Consider the following 24,583-nt stretch of genomic DNA (forward strand, 5'->3'; position numbering starts at 1 on the left):
CCTAACTAGGCGATACAGTGAGCCAAGAGCAGATGACGACCACGAGGTCTATTCAGTAATTTATCTTTAGGAGATCCTGTGTCGTGTTTATTTTGATCCCAAGAACTATCTTATGAATGATTCAGATGGTTTGTCGCGAGGTAGAAGTCACTACCCAAATAGCAAATGAACAAGTACTCACTATAGTCATAACCATTACAATTTCCTGAAATATGATTGGTGTTTATTAGCTCATCGCACAGTCAAAGCAGCCAATCATACTAAAATAACTCAGCTGAATCCACCAATAACAGAACTGATTACAAAAACCATGATAGAAACAACCACTTACCCAACAAAACTGGGAAATTTCCAAAATGGAAGTTACCTTCGGTTTAGGCAATGTCTCTCCCGGTTATGTTTTCTCAAATAAATGTTTTAAATTTGTTTTTCTTAGAAATTGTAACGGTTATAATTAATTGGTAACACCACTTCGTTTTGCTGAAGTAGTGATGAAGTTATCCGACTAGTCTCTTGTTTAAGATAATAACATATTTCATTGTACCTTGACTTGTCTCCAGCTTTGTCTTAAGGTTATCACAACAAATTAAGGTTACATCACAGGGTGGAACTCAGAAAAATGAAGATGCCTTTCATAAAACGTTTCCACATTTCGTTTGGCTTCTAAGAGATGTCTTAACAGAGCTCCCATCGGATTGCAAGGACATCAAAGACTATTTCTTAAGAAGGGTTAGTAGATTACTGTTGTCACTCTTTATTCAACTACACTTTCATTCGAAACCCAGACGACACAATGGTAGGAGATACACACACAACTTGTCAATTTGTGGAATTTACAATATTAATGTTTCCTAGTTGTTTGACGCTACCTAGAAAATTCTCTTTTTATTGAACGTTCATCCCAACAGATTTCGAAAAATAGCTGAACATTTGGAGAGAAAAAAATTATTTGTTGTATTTAGATCTTCAAATCAGACCCATGGCAACTGGATCATACCCAAGACAAAATCGCCCGAGGCATCTTGCATTACTTCTCTGGATTTGATGCTTTTTGCTTGCCAATACCCACCTGCGACAAAGAGCTACTGAAAAACATTAAAAGTAACAGGCATGATCCACGTATAAATCCTGATTTCTTCACGGGAATACAGCAGTTTAAGGATTTGCTTCAGTCCAACATGGGTCCCAAGAAAAGCTTCAACGCAGGAGAAAATGTCACTGGAGAAGGTAAACTGATAACGTCTCAGTTAAATTTAACTTAACATGCTCAACTGTGACGTGTGTCAATCTTACTTAGCTTAGTAAAACTAAAACATTGGTCACTGCCCGTGTTGGGTTTAGGAGTAGCTGTACTAAAATTAATCATGCAAAATATCCTTCCACTTTTTATCCATTTTAAATCACCAACAACGACCTTCTTTGATGATCAATCTTTGTTAGAACCGGAAATAGCTAACAGTACACAATTTACGCTCATTCATTATCCTGAAAAAAGTAACTTCATTCAGCTCAGATCTTCGCAAACAGAAACAATCAAATAGTTTCTTCATAATTGTAATTTGACTCCACAGCATTAGCGGCACTGACAAAGTTTTATGTCGATGCGATTAACGATCCCGACAACATCCCTGATGTGCAAACGGCTTGGGACGGTTTCGTAAAGAACAAAAGCAGAACGGCCAGGGAAAAGGCGCTCTTAGTGTATGACAGGAGAATGAAGACTAAACTCTATAAACTGCCCTGCGAGACAGAGAAAATTCTTGCAAGCCATGAATCATCTGCTAATGAGAGTATGCTCATATTTGAAGAAGAAACTGTAGGAATCACTTCTGACAATACTCGAGAGGATTGCCAGGAGTTTATGGTGAGAACAGTTGAAAATAAGCTCCGTGCGATAAGTTACTGGTAGGGAGATTGAGTTTGCAATCTGCCGGTCTCCATTGAAGGTTTCTGTCATTATACCTCGACTTCGTGCATAAAGCATAACACTAAGGTCTCAAGGTTTTCATGCTGTTATTGTTGTTGTTGTTGTTGTTTGTAATAGTTGTAGTTTTTGGTGTTTTGCGACAGAAAGAAACGGTAAAAAAGCTGAGCGAGTGGAAAACTAAAAACGATGGACTGACTAGGCAGCAATGTCAAGAGCTTTTGAAAAATGTCAGGGAGAAGTATCTAAATCCAGTCCTAAGAAGTTTGCGCGGACCGAATAGGACGAGCATAACGAGCAGAGATATTGACAATGCCTGTTCCAAAATTGAAGAAGATTATAAACGTTTTGCCGCTGGTGCCAAGGATATCCGTGCTGATGTGCTTCACGAATTTCATGAGGTACGCATTTCCTTTATCGGAGAGACGTTAAGACCTACAGAGTACAAATTAAGCAGAAGCTAGTAAGCCTTAAAAACATTTCGTTCATAAATTGTCGCTACTTTGTAGGAGGATTAAATGAAATACCTTTTAAACGAGATTTTCTTTATTTGTGTTCTCAAATTTATTCTAACATGAGAGGTGCAAAGTTTAAAGTCATGTCCATGAAATCAAGATTTGGATCATTAAACAATGGCTGGAAGAAAACGGTGTTGATCTTTCCACCCTTTTTTTTTTTTTTTCGTATCTAAACAGTGAGATATGTAAAACAATGAAAAAAAAACTCTCAGTCATTCCGTTTGGTACAACGTTCAGCAAGGTGGAAGTACGGAGGGTTACGAAGACGTTAAAACCATTAATAAAAGCAAATAATTTTTATTCTGCAGAGTTTAGATGCTGAGTTGACCCATTACAAGGAGTTCATCAGGGCATTTCAAGATTACGAAAAAAATCTTCTTGAACAACGTCGTGAAAATGCTGAAAAGGAGAGAGAAGTAGAGAAAGCTAGGGTTTGTATAACAGATTTAAACATCATTGTTAAAAATCACAAAAGAGGGGTCTGCTTTTGAGTCAGCACTTCATCTTTTCATTGGGTAGATTTCCTTTCCTCGTGACCATTGTTTTATGATTACTCATAGATTCCACTTCGAACTAAACGCGAGATAAGAGCCTATCTTGCTTTCTCAAGTGAAAATTTTCGTGAAAACTACGGAAGTTTAAAGTCGTGAATAATCCCTACACTGCATAGCCTGATAGCTTTTTTTAAAACCTTGCCATCTCGACGTGCTTTACAAGCGTTCGAGGATTCTTTGAAATAGACTTTCAGAATTTTCAGTACTGTCCTCGAATGCGAGGATCCATACTACAAAAATGCCATAGTAAATATCTGAAAACGAACCAGAAATAATGAATTTAAAACTTAGCTAATTGCGAAAAATGCAATTTTTTTCACACAGAGAGAAGCTCAATATCTAAAAAAGCAACAGCAGTTTCAAGAACAAAAGGTTAATGCTTACGTCTGCATAAGCTCTACTTACAATTTTAGAACGATGTTCCATGAGCGTTCAATGTAATCCAAGATCACTTTTATATACCATGCATCTCTTGGTAATTTGGCGAAAAACTCGACCCTCGCTTCAACCAGTTCGATTTGACTGCAATTAGTTCACTCAAATTATTCCGCTTTATGGCTTTAGGCCAGAATTTTCTTACTGAATTCCTGTGGGCTTATAGTAAAGTCAACATTCACTCTGATTGGCCTTTGGACCTAGCCTATCGAAACCCTATTTAAAACTTCTTAAAAGGTTGTTCTTATTTATTTAAGTCATTTTTCAGCTGTTATCACCTGAAATAAACAAATTTAGAAATGACTTAATAGATAATTTCACAAAAGTGAAGTATACAGAAACAAGCTTTCTTTCTCCTAAAAAGGAGGCAGACAACTTTCTCCGCATTATTGCATGTAAATCCTTAAGACGAAAAATCGTAACCACACAAAGCACAGAGTATTTGATATCTAACTTCTCGTACTTGTTTCGCTCTCCTTGTTTTTTTTTTTTTTTCCGCTTTAGCTAAGTAAAATGAAAATGGAAAAAGAGAGGGAGATCCGCGACAAAATCAGTGAGTGTAAAGCGAAGGAGGATATCCTCACAAAGAAAATCCACGACATGGAAACAGCAGGAATGGAAAAGCAGATCAACACCTTGAGGTATCAACTCCGAGAAGCAAACAGTGAAAAGCAGCAGCGCCAAAACGAGATATCGAACTTGACAAACGAAATCTGTAGAATGAAAGAGGAACTCAGGCGAGCAAACCGACCCTGGTATAAAAAACTGTTTGGATGGGACTAGTAAAGCAAAATAACTCCCAACCTAAATAAATGATTAACTGCTTTTTTATCTTTTACGTTCACCAAACTAGGTACTCCTTCAAATGAAGCCTTTGAAACTAGCCTTGATATCAGCCATTTTTTTTTTTCCGAGGGAAAAACGTAGGTAGCCTTCAACCTGTGCGAAGGCAGATAATATTGTTGGTAAAAATTCCGATTTACATTCAATGGAAGTCTAACTATTCATTAAACTAACCAGTAACCGTATGTTATTTTTAAGATAAATTTTGCTTTCAAGCTCAATAGTTTTCGCATGTAATGGGGTGATGCGCCATAACCGGCCAGAAGCCTACTACTCCTAGGCTAACCCTTCACCCCCCCCCCCAACCCCCCCAAAAGAAACAGAGCAACAAGACATTTAATGAATTCTATCAACTGCTTCGAAGAAAAGACACCCTATTTTCATACAAGATGGGTTAACAGGCAAAGCAATGCCTTTCGACAGACCATGTCAAATATTAAGCCCATATAAACCCCTTATGTAGGAACACTATCGTTTAGATATCGGTTTGTTTTCACTCTTTATTTCCAATCAGATGAGAGAATTAAAACTAGCAAAGCGGGTATTAGTTTGATACTAAAGAAACTAGAGTTATGAACACTAACTATAATTTAAATTGTTGGACAGTACAATAAATCCATATCATTGCAATAAATTTCGTTTCCCGACAAAAAAAGCAAATTTTTTGAAATCTTAGACCAAACTCAGAAGATCAAAGTTTGATTTTTATTGATGTGAATTCAACCAAATCATTGTCAGGAACCATTTCTACCGGGTATGATCTCATCTCACAATGATCGCTACCGTTTGGGCGAACAGACAGGTCTAATTTAAGTCTCCAGGTCAACCAAGATCATTTTCAGTTGATCATTTTCTCTTTACTTAAAAAGGGAAAAATTAAGGCAATAACCTCCTTAAGAACATATTTCGTTTTTCAAGTACATGTAGAGCTATCAACGAACCAAATTCTCGGAAATTAAGGTCCACAATAATAAACGCTTTTTAAATAGTGGCAAGCAGTTTTTCGGAGAAAAACATGTTTATGTGCACGTAACGTTACGTATGTGCTAATTAGTGCGGTAGGAGTATGTTTCTAGCTGAGGTGATGAGGAAATAATCAAGGTTCGTGAAAAATATACAATAAATACTGCTATTTTGACATGAAGCAATTCTGACCCTTAGACCTCTTACGTGAGGGTAGATTTTGAGGATGCGAAAGAGTGCTTCAAAGGGTAAACATTGCATATTATTACGACTTTCTGGGAAAGAGAAGTCATCCATAAAACAGCTGCATCTACAATTCTCGCCGCGAAGGAGCATCTCAAGGCTATTTCGTGGAGAAAACTGGTAAGATAATCCGAACCTTCCTTATATCAAGGCTACAATAGGCCGGGAAGAATATCAATCATTATAGCCTTTGAATGTACGTTTACCAATCAGCCTGGCAATCGAAGGACGATTGCCATGGCTCGCTCTATCCAAAGCGTTGAAACTCAGAACATTAGCTTTCCTCAAAAAGCCTCCCCTTGCGGATTATCGACAAAGATAGCAAGAGTCCATAAAGCCCAAGCTTTAAAGTACAATTAATTTTTAACAGCCGTGTATAATCTTCCTAAATTAAGATCGTTCAACGAGAGAACCATGACTACTTCGGAGAAAAACTAATTAGTGGAGGGAGCCTAAACCCTTACAATGTTTCTTCAAGTTTCCTATCAATGGAAAAAGGGACAAATGCATAGGTTTCTCGTTGGAAAATGCTTTCATCCTCTCGAAATCGATCTTTTCTAAGTGGTTCGTTAAGAAAAGAAACCACGATAAAAGAGATAGCGATGCTCTCACCGTCGTACTCCTTCTAAAAAACCGATACCAGCGCTTCTACAAAGGCTTCCGAACGTGGCCTTTGGCTATAAAGATCCGCGAGATCCTTGGTCCTTTTGCCTGGGAAATACTACTCAAATTCCAAGTCTCCTTTTATCATTTTGCAATTTCCCACCTGGACATTTTTGTGGACCAGAATTAAAATATTGGAGTTAGCATATTGGAGTTATCATATTGGACATTCTCGGAAAGTTGGACCAGTGGAAATAAACAATCGGCCATTTTTCGAGATCCTTGGTCCTTTTTGAAATACCACTCAAATTTCAAAGTTTCTTCTTATCATTTTTTAATTTGCGCACATTGGCATTTTCGCGGACCAGAAATAAAATATTAGAGTTAGCATCAGATCAGGATCATTTGAATGTGATCGCGCATAGACTGTTCATGGACCAGCGTCGCATTTGTCTAACAAATGTTTACGTTCGTTTTACCGCTATTGCGATGTCTGAGGTGGTTGTTCGATTACAAAAAGAATGCCAGCTGCTTTAAATTTTTCCACCCCGGCATAATGTAATCCTAAACTTAGAAGTTTATTGTTGGAGAAAAACGTTCTGTGGGAGCAACTGATTCAACGTGTCAAAGTGCATGAATTCAGCTCTTTCTAAGAAACTGGGGTCCATCTTACTGTGTTGATCTAACGAATATTTCATATTTCCTCATTCAAACTGTTGCTTACGCACTGCAAAAGATTATTTCGAAGCTACATCTGCGGGAAATTGTTAAATAAGTGTTTGTCATATCAAGGAATTGCAATTAAGATGGTATATTAATATAAAAACTAGACGCATATCTGCGTGGCCTCGGGCTTTCAACATCGCACATTTGGAGTTATCTTAGGGAACTGCCATTGTTACTGTCGTCACGCAATTTCATCATTTTCGGTCACGAATAAGTCTACTTGTGATTATTTTTGCCTGCTGGAGTGTAATGAATGTTGTTATGGCACTTCGAGGACTTTTAAGGCTTTTACGAACCCTGAGTAGGTAATGTATTTGCCTTTCACTGCAAGGAGAAGGGAATTTTTTATCTATTATTGGTGCCAAGTCATAGTTTGTTGCCAAATGCTCACCCAGGGAGAGTTGTCAGAAATCAGTAGATTGAATCGATCTTACTGTTCAATAGTTCATATTGTTTTTATTAGAAAATTCTCTTAATATTGAATGCTGCTGATGGCCACAACAAGAGAAGCAGGGGTGTTTACAGTTTTAGCTTATTCATTTAGAGGCATTTGACTTTCATTGCATACCAAGAGGGAATGCACATATTTTGACCTTTTTGTGGGTTTAAAAATATATGTCGTACAAAAACCTGAAAACCACTTCAAAAACCCTGTGTATTCAACTATTACTTCTTACAAGATTTTCGAGAATTGAGTTGCTGTCAACTTAATCAGACAATATTCCTTCAATGTAACCACTTTTAAGATCTAAACTTACTGCAGTTCCACAAACGTAAGATTTTGGCAAATCATCTGAAAGTAAATACTTGTTCAAAGATAAATTTTCATAATCTTTTGCCATACTGAATAACGTTAGAGAAGGTGTTTGAATTCCAATAACTACATGATTTTATTGCGGGGTAGTAGAGTGAATGGACAGCCTAAGCACAATTCACATTGAACTTTCTGGTTTCACAGGCATGACTGAAAATGGGCACTATTTTGAATTTTATCAATTTTAACCCCTTTCAACTCAAATATATCAATGTTATGTATACTCCGAAAATAATGTACAAAGATATTCAGTGATGATACCTCAAGCAGCACACATGTACCTTGAGAATGGCTCCTAACATAATTATCCCTTGCATGAGAATCAAATATTTTCAAGCCAACACTGCCTTTACAATAGATAGCAACCGCAGTAGATCCTATTGTCAAGACAAAACTGTTGAAATTTTCAGATATAAGTAATAGAAAGGCTCTATCTAAGAAGGTACAGTACTGATATCCTTCTATTGTAACTTCTTGATGAGTACTGCCGGTGTAACATTCACTGTATTGAAGTTCGTAGTCAGTCTCCAGCACATTTAAAAGTGTGGGTAATTCTGTCTGCGCTAAGAATGATTATCTGGTTAACTGAGACAAACTTGAATACACGGCAACTGATTTCCAATATTGATTATTGATGCCAGATCATTAGCAGAATAGATTCCTTGTTTGTTATTGTAAATCAAAGAGCATAAACTCATTGCAACACATTGTTGTCTTGAATTTTGTTCAAATACCAACTCAGTAGCTTGGCTATAAGGTGCCGTTATTGTTTGTTACGGTCAATGTACATTAGAGTAAGACCAGGGTTTTTCTTTATATCTGAACTCAGTTGAAGTTTACAATTGTTTGATACGTGTGTCTGACTCTTACAAATACACATGGGTCTATTACAAGAAAATATTGATAAATACCGACCTGCTCTATACTTCAATTTAATTATCTTTTGATATAACCTCACTTTTTTAAGTGAGTCCTTTTTCAACACTAGTAAATGAGTAGTTTGATAATCTATGTTTATTTACTAGCTGATTAATGCATTGAATTCCTTAATTTATTGCTCAGCAAGGACGAAACAATACTTAAAGCTTTCAGTCCGTTACAAAAACAATGTTATGTCATTCAGTTTGCTTTCCTAGAATTCCGCATGATAAAAGGTGAACTTGAAATACTACGTTAGAAACCAAATTTTGTGAAAGATCAGCTACATTAAAAGCACATGAAGATCTCTTGTGAGAGAGCCATTCAATAAATCAGTTTTACTCTTCATAGAAAACAGCATTATATAACATCAAAGATAGATTTGTATAACCAAGACTTCAAACACATCACAACTAGAGGACATTTTTATCAAACATGAGCATATCCCAGAATGATCCCTACCCCTTATGCAGCCAAATGAAACCAACTTTATCGATGGGTTCATCTTATCTAAGTCTCTAGGTCAACCAAAATATTTTTCAATCGAACTAGGTCCTCTGTATATAAAGGGAAAACATAAACCAGAAGCTTCCATGGGAACCTAGTTCGTTTGTCAAGTAGAGCTGTCAACCAACAAAATTCTTGGAAATTGATACAAAATAATAAACTTGGTTAAACAGCATATGCAGGTAAATTTTTCTGCACGTCACGTTTACGAAACTGCTATTAATTTTCCATTGGAGCTTGTTACTAGCTGATGTGATGAGGAAATAACCAATGATTGTGGAAAGTGTACGAGACATTCTGCGATTTTGACATGGCACAATTCTGAGCCTTAGACCTCTCTTGTGGGGGCAGATTTTGAAAATACAAAGGAGTCCAATCGGATGTCAACTTTGCATATAATTACGACTTTCTAGGTAAGAGAAGTCAACCATAAAACAGCTGCAAACAATCAAATTTTAAAAGTTATAAATCACAATTCTCACCCCGAAAGAGCATCTCAGGACTTTTTCGTGGAAAAACTGGTAAGTTAAACCCAATCTTCTATACATCAAGTCTCTAATATAATAGAGTATCGGTAACTACAGATGTATAACCTTTGAATATATTTTCGCCTCCTTTTTGACGCTTCGAAGAACGATCGCCGTGGCTCGCTCTATCCAAAGGGTTAAACATGGCAACATTTCTTTTCCTTGGAAAGTTAGTGCTCGCTTAATGTAATAAACCTTTTATGAATCCCAGAGCCCATGCTCTGAAGTATAATTTGCTTGTAACAGTCGAGTAAAACTGTTTCCGAAATTCAGATTGTTCATATTGGCAGAGTACCAAGAACACCTTCAATTAAGGTAGATGGTAGAAGAAGTCTGCGCCCGTTTCAGGCTTCTTCAAATTGCTTATCAATGTAAAAAGGGACAAATGTAAAGGTTTCTCGCTGACAAATACTTTAACCCTCACGTGATCGCTTTTTTGTCAGTGACTCATTGATCAAGATGAAGGCGAAAAGAGAGAAATTGCACCCCTTCCACAAACCCATACCAGAGCTCGTGCAAAGGCTTCTCCTTAACGTGGCCTTCGGTCTCAGAGTGCCATGCGAGTAGATAATTTACCAGTCCTCCGACTTATTTGAAAACTAAGAATGAAAAAACTCCGAGTCAGCTTTCCACGCCACAGGAAAGAGGATAGGAGAAGAATAAACCAGCATACTCGGAAATTTTGGACTGACGAATAAAGACAATCGATCGTTTTACCTAGCCGAGAGATCTTTGTTCCTTTCGCTCATAAATCACCGCTCAAATTTTAATCATTTGCTTAACTATTTTATCATTTACCCATTTGGTGCATCTTTCCAGACCGTAGATGAAATGTACTCAGCATGACTGTCATTCGAACAGGAAATCGTAACTATACTTTGATCATGGACGTCTTTCAAATGTTTACCTATATTTTACGGCTGATGCCGAGCTAGAGGTGGCGCTACAACTTGAAGAAAATAGCTAGCTTCCTTAAACATTATCCTCACCGGCATAACATTGAATTAAACCCAAATTTGCCTTGTCAGAAAACCGTTATGTGGGAGCAATTGATCGCACTTCTTGAGCGCATAAGTTATGAAATCAGCCCTTTCTAAGGATTCCACGCTGCAAATGATTTTTCGAGGCGACAACTTCGGGAAAGAAGTTAATGTTATAAGAACTGTTTGTTAAATCAGGGTAATGCGATAGCTATAACCAAGATTTTAGGTCCGGTTCTTAGGAGAATTTAGTCTCAACTTTGGATCTTACTTTAGAGACCTAGGAATGCGTCACGCTAAAAGCACTTACTGAGGTTATGTAACAGATATTTGAGTTGATGTTACAAATGATAACAATGAAATTAAGGTAAAAAATAATCACACAGGAATTTCCGGTCATTGTCGATTCTTATCTATTGATTCAGCTTACATTTGTCAAAATCACCACGCCTTATTGGTCCTGCAACATGATAACAAACCGTTTCCGTCACACCCTCAGAAACCTGATTTCTGTCTTTCCATCTCTAGTCTCAAAACGTTGAAACAGGCCTATGGATAGTTTTTCCTCGGTAATAAACGATTTATGAACTTTTTCAGTACATCGATACTATGAGGCACGCATTCCATTTTTTCTTTAAAATCGTTCATTTCATTTACAGCAAACATGTTGTCTTACAATCACTCACTCTAATTTTCTACCACTTGTCAATCCGAACACTTCTTTAGTTTAGAACCACAGATAACTTTTAATTTTCTTCCCCGTCATTAAACGTATTTAGCGGACAGGACAATAAGTATGGAATACTTATTCGATAGCACGTTAACTTTATTTGGTAAATCCTTTAGCTACAGAGAAATTACTTTCTATAAAATTTTCTACAAAGTTTTGGTCCGTCTGGGGTTCCAGGTATCTCGAAATATTAAGCTGGATGCATTTACTTTTCAAGCCGTGACACGGCGCAGGCAATTTTTTTTATTTTAACCTTAAGTGGAAAACGTGACACCAGTTCAATTTAGTTTACACCTCATGCAAATGAAAACTGAACATGCGTAAACGAGATGTTTTCTGGAAAGAAAAATGCGCTCAAAAACGTAAACATCAGTAATGGAATAGCCTTTCTTCGAAATGAGCTTCAACCTTCAGTGCGATCCTTCCGAAGCAGGTTTATTTTACTTCAAACTTGCATGGTAGGAGAAATATATTTAGGTTGTGTTGATTATCTTTAAGTCAGCGGTCCAAACTCGATTTTAATCAAAGCAATCCAGTCTCTCACAGCAACGGGGTCCATTTTTGGCTTGACGAACCGACCGCTTTGTTTAAATTGCGAACATCTCGATCGTATTTTGAGTCGTTTAAACAATTTCTTTTTGAAGTAAGTAAAACTGATACAATTTAACAGTAGTCATATCGAAGATTAGTGACGTAACATTTTCTTGAGCATGCATATCACGAACTGCATCTTTTATATTCTCGCAACTGCTTGATTATTCCGGGAATTCATGATGACCATTTCTTAATCTCCATAGTAGCATAAGTCCTCCTCGATCCTTTCTGTTCTTTCACCGCGGTTGTTTAACCTACTCACAGAACATTAAGAATAGCAAAGATAGATCAGACGAAGAGGCAAACTGGAGACGCACAAATGAAAATAGCATCTCCATGTTTAGCTTATCGCAGAGGAAAGTAGAATACCACCATGTAACTTCATTGGTCGCTCAAATGAGATTTCTCGGAATGCAAAGAAGCAAACAAACGCCGTCTGACTAAACGCGTCTGTAGTTCACTTTGTTTTCTTAATTACTGGAATCAAACGATTCCCACGTATCAGAGACTAAAGGTGGCAAACTGTAAAATAATTGAACTGTTCCTAGAATCATACATTGAAGCGGTCAATTTGTTTCGTTTCTGAGAATTTTCGAGTTTAAAATCTGCTTCAACCCACTAACGCTTTCATAAAATAGAAAAACTCCGAGTCAGCTTTCCACGCCACAGGAAAGAGGATAGGAGAAGAATAAACCAACATACTCGGAAATTTTGGACTGACGAATAAGACAATCGATCGTTTTACCCAGCCGAGAGACCTTTGATCCTTTCGCTCATAAATCACCGCTCAAATTTAAATCATTTACTTAACTATTTTATCACTTACCCATTTGGTGCATCTTTCCAGACCGTAGATGAAATGTACTCAGCATGACTGTCATTCGAACAGGAAATCGTAACTATACTTTGATCACACAAAAATTACAACAAACCATTTTATTGCCGTGAATAGGAGAGAATTAGCTCTTTAAGATCTCTTTATACTCGGAGGCACCGTGAACGAGGAGCGATATATTATATCCTGTTTCCAAACCTACTCTGGGTGTGGTACCAAAAAGTTCTACTTTTCTCACAGTTTAAGTGATGCTTGTGATAAACTAGAAATAAAAATGCGGATGGCTCTCTTGCCTCTGTAATTGAAAGTTTGTTTGCCCTTTCTGTGTACGACTGCTTTGGCACTCTTGTTCTATCGTGTCTTTCGTTACTTCCTGATTAAGATGAAGGATCACGAGACATTAGATTTACTCAGTAACAAACCCGCCACCATGACTCGTTCAATACTCCTTTGCATCGCCAGAGGCTGTGTAAATTATAGTACTGGTTGACTCGATTAGCCCACTCATAAAGTATTTTTTTTCCACGCCATAGGTAAATAGATATTGAAAGATTAAGCCAAGCCCTCTACCCGAGGTATTCTTGGGAAGTTATGGTTAACGATATATAAACAATCCATGAGTTATTCTTTCTAAGATGTGCTATAAAACCTCGCTTTGTGATCTGCCATATGACTATGTCAGTGTTTTTCTGCTCAGGGAGTGCCGGTATAAATTAATCGGCAATTTCCATTATTCCAAAAGGAGATATAAAGTAATGAGTGTAGTTTGGATAGGTTAGCGAGACTTCGATTTTCGACAAGCGTCGGGTTTCTCACCACCTCACATAGCTTAAGGCCGAGCTGAAGGTGTCTGTATAGTAAACATTAAAAGCCCAGAATTTTAACATGCAATTGTCGCAATGCAAGTCTTTCTCACCTAGTTCAATCAAATTGCGACCAAAAGTTCATTGAAAAAATTCTTGGATTCCTAAACATTTCGTTTCGAATGGCACAGTTATAATTAGTTAAACAATTTTTAAGACAAATGTCGAAATGAAGGATCATGCACTGAGACTTTTACTTAAGTTTCACTTTCTCTTCTACAGTGATACGGCAAGTTTCATTTTTAATTTTGTTGATATCCCTTGCAGTTCAGCACTTTTCGCTGTGAAATAGATATATCGAACTCACAGAGTCATCATGAATGTAAGTATAGTCACTAGAATAAGATGATCAGTATGCCGAATGCTTTCGATGAACGTCAGATAAATCATCATAATACAATGCAATATTTTATTTGTTATTTTACAATGAATTCTTGTTCCCCTGGCACCTCAGATAGCACTGCTAATCGAGGCGGGCCAGGATAATCAGTAAAAGAAGAGGAAAATACACATCTTAAAAACTACAGATAAATAAATAGATGGTAAATAAGTAAAACAAATTAAGTCTATGGAAACAACTATGTGATTAATTCAAGTCGAGAGCGCATTATGTTGTGAGAGGTGAATATATAATATCAAATGGATAAGGTAGGAATGCGCGAGACAAAGGTGATAGCTACTAAGAGTATTTACTAACTTTAGAGACAATCGATTCTAAGTCCTCGTAGGAGTCTTGAGATTCTAATATATTGAACAAGATCGTACGAACTTTCCTTTTAAAGATAATTTTTGGTAGTATTCGGAGCTTAGTTGGTATCTCATTGCACAGTTTTGCGCCGATTCTTGAAAACGATTTCGTTCAATTTCAACTTCTTACTTCACTTTTTGTCGCATAGCGTCAGCAAAATCAAACCGCAAGCAGGGCTATACCATTGTGCATTCCTAACAACATGAAGTATGATACAAGGACAGGTATGCTGCATAAAACTGGAGAAGCGCGTCGCAACTTGTGCATTGTTGATGAAGCAGTAACACAATTGAGAAATATCAAAGGTATGTTACATTCATACAAACTCCAAATAAGTAACCACTTTTAACAGCCCCCTATTTCTAATTTCTCCGCCATCACTGCATCGTTAGCGACATACTCCCATTATTGCAAGCTTTCTCTCCAAGTAAATTGAGTTTTTATTTCATATCTTTTTGAGAGTCGTTTCCTTTCCCATTCCTGTTCTCCGCATTTAATGCCCCGGTCGATTTTCTCATTTTCCTCCTTCTCTTTCTTCTCCTTCCTTTCTCCGCCTTCTACTTTCCCCCTTCTCCTCTTCTTCTGTTTCTTCATCTTCCCTTTCTTCTGCTTCCTCTTCTTTTTCTTCTTCTACTCTTCCTTCTTCTCCTTCTCTCTTTTTTTTATTGTTATTCCTGTACATCTTTTTCTCCTTGTCCTTTTTCCTTTTTACTCTTCTTTGTTTTTGCGAGAACCACAGACAGCGACTGTACACATTTGTCTCTTTGCAGAACGCATAAGTGTTGTGTCAATAGTTGGCCCATGCAGAGATGGTAAATCATTTATTTTGAGTGAAGTGTTTGGTCAGCCAGACGTTTTTCCAGTGGGATATAAGATGGATCCTGAAACGATGGGAATCTGGATTTGGATTTTGCCAGATACAGTTAAGGTAAAAGTACACTTTCAAAGGGGATGATGGTTCTCAGTTTTTATTTTATTTTTCATCAAATTCTAAATAAGTTAACTATGATTAAAGGTATTATAAAAATTCACACACAAAGAACCATTATAGGAAACTTTAGGATTTAGGATTTAAAACATTTTCTGTTAGTAAAGTGTCAGTTTGACATATCAAACAAAATAATGGGAGATATCTGCATTAAATTACTTACAGTCTAGAATATTGAAATTATTTGAACACTTAGAACATTTTGATATAAGTTAATGATTACTGGCAAAAATAGTATGAGAACCATTACGATATTCTAATATTTGATATATTCATTTTCTTTCTATTTGATTAAGGATCACAATGGTCGCGACTTAAGAATTGTGTTATTGGATTCAGAGGGAACTGACTCCGCAGATGCCAAGGGACAACATGATAATCAAATCTTCATTTTGACAGTTTTATTGGCTTCGGTGTTGATTTACAATTCTAAGGGAGTCCCTAAAAGAAATGACCTTAATCAACTGAAGTATCCTTCTTGTGATAAAGTGGCAATATTATTTTTAAATGGACCTTTTGTTGATCAATCTATTGTACTTTCTTGTTACTTGTTTTCGCGGGAACTTAATTTAACGAAATGAAACGGGCATATTTCGCGGGGCTTTCATTTCGTGGCTTGGCAAAGATTTATATCTCAAAGGAACTAAATTTCACGAAATTGTTCAAATACTGATCTGCATTCTGCGCACAGAATATAGCTCAATTGGTTAGTGCACCAGATTGTGTTGTGCGGGAGGTCGAGGATTCGAAAAGCCCCCATGGGGAGTGGTCCGTTAACCTATGTAACCTATGTAACCATTAACAAACAGTTCGTCTAATGAACTGTTACAACTGATTTTTATTTTCAATGATACTGAACAAACTATATGATAACAAAACTTAACTGTAAAAAGTTTGAATTGTTCCTTTGTAATGAAGCAGAGCTATACAAAATTGTATGTTTGCAGGCTCAATAGTTGACTACGTAGCTGATGAGAAATAATTAAGAAGTATGAATAACTAAAAAGTATCAACGGCTTGCCGAGACGAGTTGCAAGAAGCTAGATAGAATAGTTTACTAGAACTACAGACACGCACGCCAAGAAATTAATATCGAAAACATGGACGAAGTAACTATGTATTAAATATTATAATAAATATTAAATAAATACGGATTACAGAATTATATGGCCGAATAATAAATTCCGCATTTTTTTAAAAATTCTTTGAAAACTCTCTTACGCAGGTTTTTATATCGCTATTTTCCAACAATCGTGAAAAACGTGAAAATCGTGAAATTGAGTCCGGCGAGAAATAATTAACAGTGAGGCAGTAAATTTACAAATTTACCTTGACATGATTTTAGCTACATAGTAAGACTGTCCACGCAAATTCAGGCCAGATCAGATACCAGAACCAGGCGTCCAATAAAAAACGAGGACGCCTTCCATCAAACTTTCCCGCATTTTATTTGGCTCCTGAGAGATGTCATGACTGATCTACCAGACGACTGCAAGGACATAAGGGATTACTTCTTGACAAGGGCAAGGGCTACAAAAATAAATTTGTATTTTAAGTCTTAAAAAGGATCTTCCCCCAAAGAAAACGTAGAACAAGGGTGGGGAGGAGATCAGGTATCAACTCAGCTATACCGTTCGGCTAACAGGCCAATTTTTATTCCGCCAACTTATGACGTCTTCTGAGATCTAGAGCATATAAGAGACCGGGAAAAATAGAGTACATTGATTGAGTAATTTGAATACAGTTAGTATATAAAAGTATCGTCCCTTTTACTTCATAATTTTGAGACCTATTTTCTTATCTGAAGCATTTAACCTTTTTTTTTTAATTTTGCTATGACTAACAGGATCTGTTTTCATTGCCATCATTTCAGGTTTTCAAAAGTGAGGAAGCATCCAAAATCGATCAAAACCATCATATTGCTGAAAGTATTCTGCACTATTTTTCTGGTTTTGGCGCTTTTTGTCTACCACCCCCGTCTTTCAACAAAGAGCACATGAAAGACATTAGGAAATATTGGGATAAACTTAATCCTGACTTCTTCTCTGAGGTGAGGCAATTCAAAGAATTACTAATGTCCATTATGGGTCCTAAGAAGAGCTGCAACGAGGGGGAGTTCGTCACTGGGGAAGGTATTTCAATTTTATCCTATCGCTTAAAAAAAAGAGTATAACTTTAATTTCTTTAACCACAATATATACCATTTCCATAGAAAATTTACGGCTGATATAATATCTCAAAATTACTCAAGGAATGGTTTTCCAATGTGAGTCAAAAGGAATGCGTGTCAGCCTTTGCATCCAACGGCTTTCAAATTGCATCTTGCGAACGGATTGTAAAATATACAGTACACGAGAGAAATGAGCGAAAGCACAATTCTTTTATTCTTTGCCATGATGAAATGTCATAATAACAAACTTTTATCTGGTTGGGAACGTTCTGGAACTTTTTTTCGTTCATTGCCACGAAACCTTTTTAACACATGATTTTCCAAAGGAGAGCTTAAGAACGAAGTCGAATGGCCCTTATCTACTTACATAATTGCATAGTGTGCAATTATGTAAACCAATGACGAAATTCGTGTCTGATTCCTGCATGTGATTTAAATTAAGCAGTCGGCATTAGTTTATCATATAGTGTTTTCCCTTTCCCCCAATTAAACAGGCCTGGAAACCTTAACAAAACTGTATGTTGACGCCATCAACGATCCCAACAACGTACCGAACGTGCAGACAGCTTGGGAAACGCATGTGCAAGGAAAGCGCCAGAAAGCCAAACGTAAAGCGCTCGTGGCTTATGATAACAAGATGAAGAAAGAACTATCGAAACTTCCCTGTGATGGAGAGAAAATACTGGCAAGCCACGAGTCTGCATCAAGCGAAATGATGGCCGTGTTCAGTCAAGAAACCGATGGCATTTCCTCCGACCGCATCAAAGTAGACTATGAAGAGTTGACGGTGAGATCGATGACATAAAAAGTTAAACTGTGCGGGTCTCCTTGTCTGTTTGTAACACTTACATAAGATTCAATCAGTCGTTGTTCAAACTGTTTAAACTGTTTATTCTGAAAGGTTTTGATTTTTTACGAGACGCTATTCTTTTCTGTTTCTCGTCGCCGCATTATACGTGAAATAGTCATACATCCTTAGTATTAATTAGCTGCTATATTCAATCATCTATCCTCCACATATATATATATATCAATGTATGTATCTTTCTATATATCTATCCACCTTTCATCTTCCTGTCTATTGATTTGTCTAATTTTTTCCTATCTATCTATCTATCTATCTATCTATCTACCCATCTATCTACCCATCCATCTATCCATCTATCTATCTATCTATCTATCTATCTATCTATCTATCTACTAGTTAAAACTGATTACCAATGAAACAGCTTTGCATACACAGAGGTGAAGTACATGCAGGTAGTCAATTGGAATCTTAGCAGTGTTACCCTTCAGCCCTGGATTTTCTTAGTTTTTTTAAAAGATGATTAATAGACTCCTGTTTTATTTACTTTAAAAGCTTAATCGTACAAGCGAACCTACGGCATCTGGAAATGACGAAAGAACAACCCCTATAACGAAGTTACCATAATTTTTAAAAAATGTATTGCTAATGCTTTTTGGTTCAACAGGACAAAGGGCTTGAAAAGCTCAGTGGATGGAAAAGCAAGAATGACAAAATGACCAAAGAAATCTGTGAAAAACTCGTGAGAGAGCTGAAGAAAAAACATTTAGATCCAGTCCTTGAACGAGTTCGTGGACCACAAGGAGAAAAAGTGTCTTTCAAGGAGATTGACGATGGATGTGGAATTATCGAATTGGAGTACAAGTCTCATGCAGTGGGTGCCATGGAGGTCCGTGCTAAAGTGTTTCACGAATTTCATCAGGTAAGTAAAAGTAAAGCTATCTGTTAAAGAAAAAAGCCTTGATAAAAATGATCGTTTTGTTGATCTTAGTCCAATAATCCCATGTTTGAAAGATACTTATTTATCTTCTTTATTTATCAATTTACTTATTTCTTTATTTGTATATAGCTTTATGATTATTTAATTCATTTGTCGACAGCAATTTCAGATCGAGAGAGATCGATACAAAGAGCTTCTCAAGAAATTAAAAGATTACAATGAAGATCTGTTAAACATGCGTCTCGCGGACACTATGAAAGAGGAAGAGATGGAGCGACTCCGGGTAAATAGTCATCCCTAATGCCTATTTGAAAATTGCATCCGTGATAGAGAGGGGAGAGAGAGAGAGTTTATTTTATGAGGGTGACATTGACTGACGTTATTGATGAACTTATGACCCTTACAAAAAATACAAAACACAAATAATGAAAAATACATTGGCAATAGATATTATTTACGATAGAAATAAAAAAAATATATTTCTAGAATTTGATAACTGGATAAATCGATTTAAAACGAAGAACATGCAGACATCCACCTATTGTAATTAATTTTTATCAAATGGTCCCTTTGTCTTCTAAGAATTCAAGTTGTTTCTGCATATGAAATAAGAAAGAGAGGTGGCCATACCCTTTTCGAGAATTTTCGAAAGGACAGGTAAAATAGATATCAATAGTTGTTGATATCAATTCGTGCTCCCCTTTTGTGCAGTGGTTTGACTTAAGCTATTTTCGAATGATTGTTGAAACTGTTGTTCGATATTTAAAGACACGAACTCGAGATTTACTTGTCCCGCTAATACGCAATCTTCATTTATTTTGGAAGGAAAGCTACCTATCAACTATAAGAATAGAATATCATCTTACTCAATGACTGCCATGAACCTTGAACTCGCACCTGAAATATATTTTTTTGTCGTTCAAATGTAGACAGAGAAAGACTACTTGATAAAGCAGAAGAAAATTCAAGACGATAAGGTAAACAGTTCAGAAAGTTGAAAGTCCTGAAATATTAATTTTGTTTTTTGTCTATCATTTTAGTTGTCAGTTGAACCAAATTGGTGTCTTTGTGTGTTCTTCGGTTAGTCAAGTTATCATCAAAGAATAACTATACAATTAAAATTATTTTTGGATCGATTACCTAATGACTTATAAATGATTATCCTACTTTCTCCTCGTCGTCCTTAAAATCCTAAAATTTCCTTGTGATTGCGCGTTTCAGCCTGTACTGTCCCTTTACTTATTTACTACAGCGCACATCAAAGGCACCCTTAAGGTGTAAGATATTATTTGCAATAAGAATAGACAAGTAATGCTTCATTAGGAGTCTCATTAGGTTGGCTTATTTTCTGACAATAATCTCCTCAGTGAACCGTGTAAGTTAAGTATATGCCAAATTTATTTCCTCCATGGGTGGAAAAATTTAAAGCTTATCTTCTTTCTCTCTTTCGCCAGCTACAAAAATTAGAAGAAAGAAAGTCCGCTGAGCTTAAAGAGAAACTTAAAGAATTCGAAGCAAAAGAGGATATGCTCAAAAAAAAAATCCTTGACCTGGAAAAGGCAGAAATGGAGAGAAAAATTTCTGATTTGGAAAAAGAACGCGTTGAAGCCAAAGAAGAGAGTATGCGATGGGAAGGAGAACTAAGGAACTTAAAGGGCGAAATTTCTGATTTGCAAGAGCGATTGAGACTTGCAAACCGACCTTGGTGGAAGAAATTGTTCAAAATTGATGGCGAAAGAAAACCTATCGAGTAATCTTGAAAACTGCAAAGTTGTGTTCGTGTTGAGAAGTAAGGAGTAGGATCTGAAGGAAAAGAATATATCCGTATGCACGAGAACCCACGACAGGGTTCTAGTTAATTAAGGAACGGTCTCATTTGCACATTTAGAGACGAATGATTTAATTGCACTGTTAGGAAACTCGGAAATTTCAGTGTCTATTCACAGAAAACTTGGACATTTTCATGTCTATTTAGCGTTTGATCCTGGAATAATAGAACATGTACCTAAAGATTATTTTATTGTGATTGTTTAGATTTTCAAAAACAGTTTTATTCAGGTTTTAAATGAAGAATCGATAAGGGTGTAAGTTTTGAAAAAGGCCAATCTGTTGTAGTTTTTCTGGCGAAAAAAAAATAAAAATGAACCAAAACATTTCGGTATTTTCTGTCAAGTTTTTACGAGGATTTATCTATCCACACACTGCTACCACTTGCCGCAGGTTCCACCTGACTTTGATTTTTGATGACCGTCGAATTATGATTGGTTAATGTTAAAAATACTATCATCCAGAGCATCTTTTAAGAAAATATAAATCAATCAAGAAGCAAAAAACAACTTTCTTCTTTCATTTTTCATATCATGGGAGAGAAATACTTAACAAAAGCAAAACATAACATTCCCCGTGTCGAAAGAATCGGGAGGTTGGTAGAATTCTCAAAGGCAATAATGTAAACTCTAGACTGCTTGTCTGGTTTTGTACAAATTTTTCAAACTCTCCCAAAACCCTCCCCCCCCCTTCCCCCCTCCCGCCCAGTCGTGTTGAGATGAGAATATACAAACACGGAAAAAAGTTCTCTGTTGCTTAGGTATTCTTCGGTTGAAAAATGATTATTACTTCCTATTTCTTCATTTACAGTATTTTCAATGTTTATGCAAACCCTTATCTTAGCAACTCCAAGTTTTTCGGTCGCAATTTCCGGAACGTATTAAGAGCAAATCCGTGCAAAAATCAAACATTGCATGACAAAGTTAAAAATTTAAAATTCGCTGCTCTTTTGCATACAAGTAGCCTTTAGGAAGTATACAATTGCTGTGCAGTTTTTTCCTTGAAAAAATTATTTGCTTCCGAACAAACGAAAACGTTTCGTTTTCAGTCCCGAGATCGATTTGGCGACACCGAACAGGTTTAAAATAGGTCCTGATTCCCTCGACTCGCGTATCAAAAATACTGCGCTGGAAAATGCTATCATAGTTCCAAGTTGTTGTACAACTATTCATAGTCTAAACACCGTGACTTCATAAAGATTAGATTAATTCCAGTATTCAAGAGAAGTCAAAAGCTTATGGTTCTACGGTGTTGCCTAAAACGATAGGCGAGAACAACGATAATTTTGAGCCTGTGCCTTTGCTCAGAATTTCGTAAGAGTACGAATGATAATACTAGAGTTAATGATCTTTCAGAATATGTAAAGTTTAGCATGGGGAAAGGAATTTGGAATTTTTCACAGTTTTTGAAAATCGTGGAGAAAGACATAAAATCACGCAATCCTGTAGTGTACATGTGACCATCAAGACATTGATAGAGTAAAAATTAACACGACTCCGATGCATATAGCAAAGTAAATATAATAACCCTAACTCAAATATTATATTCTTAGCTGTTCATACGAGTCCAGCGTTCTTCTGTTTTGCCGTTTTCTCCATTCTGCGGTCTCCCGTAAGTTCAGGACATCTGTACCGTCGCTTTATGTCGCGGCTCGATCAAAACGGCTGCTATTAAAAACGCCTAAACTTTGCAATTTGTGTTCCTTGTGTGCCTGATACGACGTGTTGGTGTTCTTTGCGACAAAATTGATTAAAACACTGATCGAGCGGACTATTTACAGCCTATGTTCAGAGTTTTCTGCCATTGATCCTGTTCGTCAGTTATCTGTCTCACAAAAGGCTGATAGTTTGTAAAGAAACTGTTTGGGGCTGCGTCGGTGGGGGTAACGAAATAATTTCAATATATCAATAAAGTTGAAATGGTAAATTGGCCACCTTTACGATTATAAAAGGTAGCTGACACGAATAAATTAGTGGAATGAAAAGCGTTCGTTGATACCTGTAGGATTTAGACTGCCGGTTTGAAAGATGAGCTTTTGTTCAAGAGTATTACGGCTTTCCGGGCTACCTAAGTGTAAGGAAAGATCGCACATTGCCATATGTTGCTTGGAATGATTAGGTAAATTAAAATGTCTAGCGACTGGTTTCGATGTGTCCTTGTCATTCCTCTCCACGTCGCGAAGGTGTTCTCGGAATTGGTCGCCTAGTCTTCTGCCTGTTTCGCCGATGTAAATCTTTTTGCAATAAATGCAAGTTATGCAATAGATTACTTTGGCGGGGGTGCAAGTGAAGTGATCGGTGATCTTAATGGATCGTTTGGGTCTCGATATTTCCTCAGTGTTGTGAATGAAAGGACACGTTTTGCATCGTGCACGAGCGCATTTAAAAGTGCCTGGTTGGTCATTAGTCTGAAAAGAACTTCTGACCAAAAAATTGCCTATGTTTTTGTCGCGTTTGAATGAAATGAGCGGAGGCTGCGAAAAGATAGTGCTTGTCTCTGGATCGTTTTGAAGTAATTTAAAGTTTTTAAGAATGATGGATTTAACTGAGTGGTTGTGAGGGTGAAACGTAACAGTGAATGGAATGCAGTCGGACTCTTCCTTTTGTGACGTTTGTAGTGCTGAATGTCGATCAATAAGTTGGGCGCGGTGGTAACTCGCTTGAACGACAGAATCAGGGTAACCACGTTTATCGAAAAACTGGCACATGGACTCTGATTTGGGGTGGAAATCAGAGTCATCACTACATAAACGAAGAAGTCTTAGAAACTGAGAAAAAGGAATGGAATTCTTAACGTGAAAATAATTAGACTTCAAAGTTTCAATTGAAGGCAACGGTTTATGCACCAGTGTGCATTACAAACCTACAGACTCGCATAATTACTTTTTGTATTCGTCTTCGCATCCACCTCATTTGAATAAGTCGGGTTCTTTTGGCAATAATCTTTTTTTCTTTTGTGTTAGAAAAAAATTAAAATGTTATTCACCAGCATAGGTCAGTCCGGCCGCATTGGGAAAAACTGTGCCCTCGGTCTTGAGTACCGCCCGAGGCCGCGGTCTCAGGCGGTATCTAATACCTCAGGTACAGTTTTTCCCAATGCGGACCGGCCTATACTGGTGAACTATATGTATTGAGCGACGGTCCCTTATTTTCCTGCAGGAAACGGAAATGGGTCTGTTGACCTTTGACCTCATCAAAGATTCGCGCCAAAATTTTATACGACGCGTTTTACTAGTACGCCTTTTACTAATCCGCGTTTTACTAGTCAGCGTTATACTAGTCCGGGTTTTACTAGGCTGCGTTTTACTAGTCCGTGTTTTAGTAGTCCGCGTTTTTCTAGTCCGCGTTTTACTAGTCAGCGTTTTACCGATCCGCGCTTTAGTAGTCCGCCTTTACTAGTCCAGTCCAGTCCAGTCCAGTCCAGTCCTGTCCAGTAAACGAAATACCGTATGCCAAATCGTTTGTATCTGGCGCATATCAAACCCATTTCTAGCTTAAATGATTGCCAAATGAACCCGAATGATTTAGG

The 24,583-nt window shown here is 37.0% G+C and overlaps 2 protein-coding genes across 2 annotated transcripts in view; both read left to right on the top strand.

Annotated features, from left to right (window-relative positions):
* LOC148736016 (uncharacterized) overlaps positions 1–5,411 on the top strand; it is a 6,370-nt gene extending 959 nt beyond the window's left edge. The window contains exons 3-9 of the mRNA XM_088751554.1: positions 561–729; positions 963–1,227; positions 1,572–1,864; positions 2,071–2,325; positions 2,751–2,873; positions 3,321–3,368; positions 3,936–5,411. Coding sequence (XP_088607680.1) covers positions 1,179–1,227; positions 1,572–1,864; positions 2,071–2,325; positions 2,751–2,873; positions 3,321–3,368; positions 3,936–4,214 — 1,047 coding nt within the window. The 5' untranslated portion in view covers positions 561–729; positions 963–1,178 and the 3' untranslated portion in view covers positions 4,215–5,411. The remainder of the gene's footprint in view (positions 1–560; positions 730–962; positions 1,228–1,571; positions 1,865–2,070; positions 2,326–2,750; positions 2,874–3,320; positions 3,369–3,935) is intronic.
* Positions 5,412–11,636: 6,225 nt separating this feature from the next.
* On the top strand, positions 11,637–21,532 carry LOC148736017 (guanylate-binding protein 6-like). Its single transcript, XM_088751478.1, has 12 exons — positions 11,637–11,743; positions 13,845–13,899; positions 14,474–14,630; positions 15,096–15,253; positions 15,610–15,782; positions 16,659–16,836; positions 17,187–17,445; positions 17,978–18,270; positions 18,956–19,210; positions 19,389–19,511; positions 20,158–20,205; positions 20,683–21,532. The coding sequence occupies exons 2-12, from the start codon at positions 13,894–13,896 to the stop codon at positions 20,980–20,982; spliced, it is 1,950 nt and encodes a 649-aa protein (XP_088607604.1). The 5' UTR covers positions 11,637–11,743; positions 13,845–13,893; the 3' UTR covers positions 20,983–21,532.
* Positions 21,533–24,583: the final 3,051 nt, after the last annotated feature.

This window comes from Stylophora pistillata, chromosome 3 (genome assembly GCF_964205215.1).
Source record: "Stylophora pistillata chromosome 3, jaStyPist1.2, whole genome shotgun sequence".
Taxonomy (NCBI): domain Eukaryota; kingdom Metazoa; phylum Cnidaria; class Anthozoa; order Scleractinia; family Pocilloporidae; genus Stylophora; species Stylophora pistillata.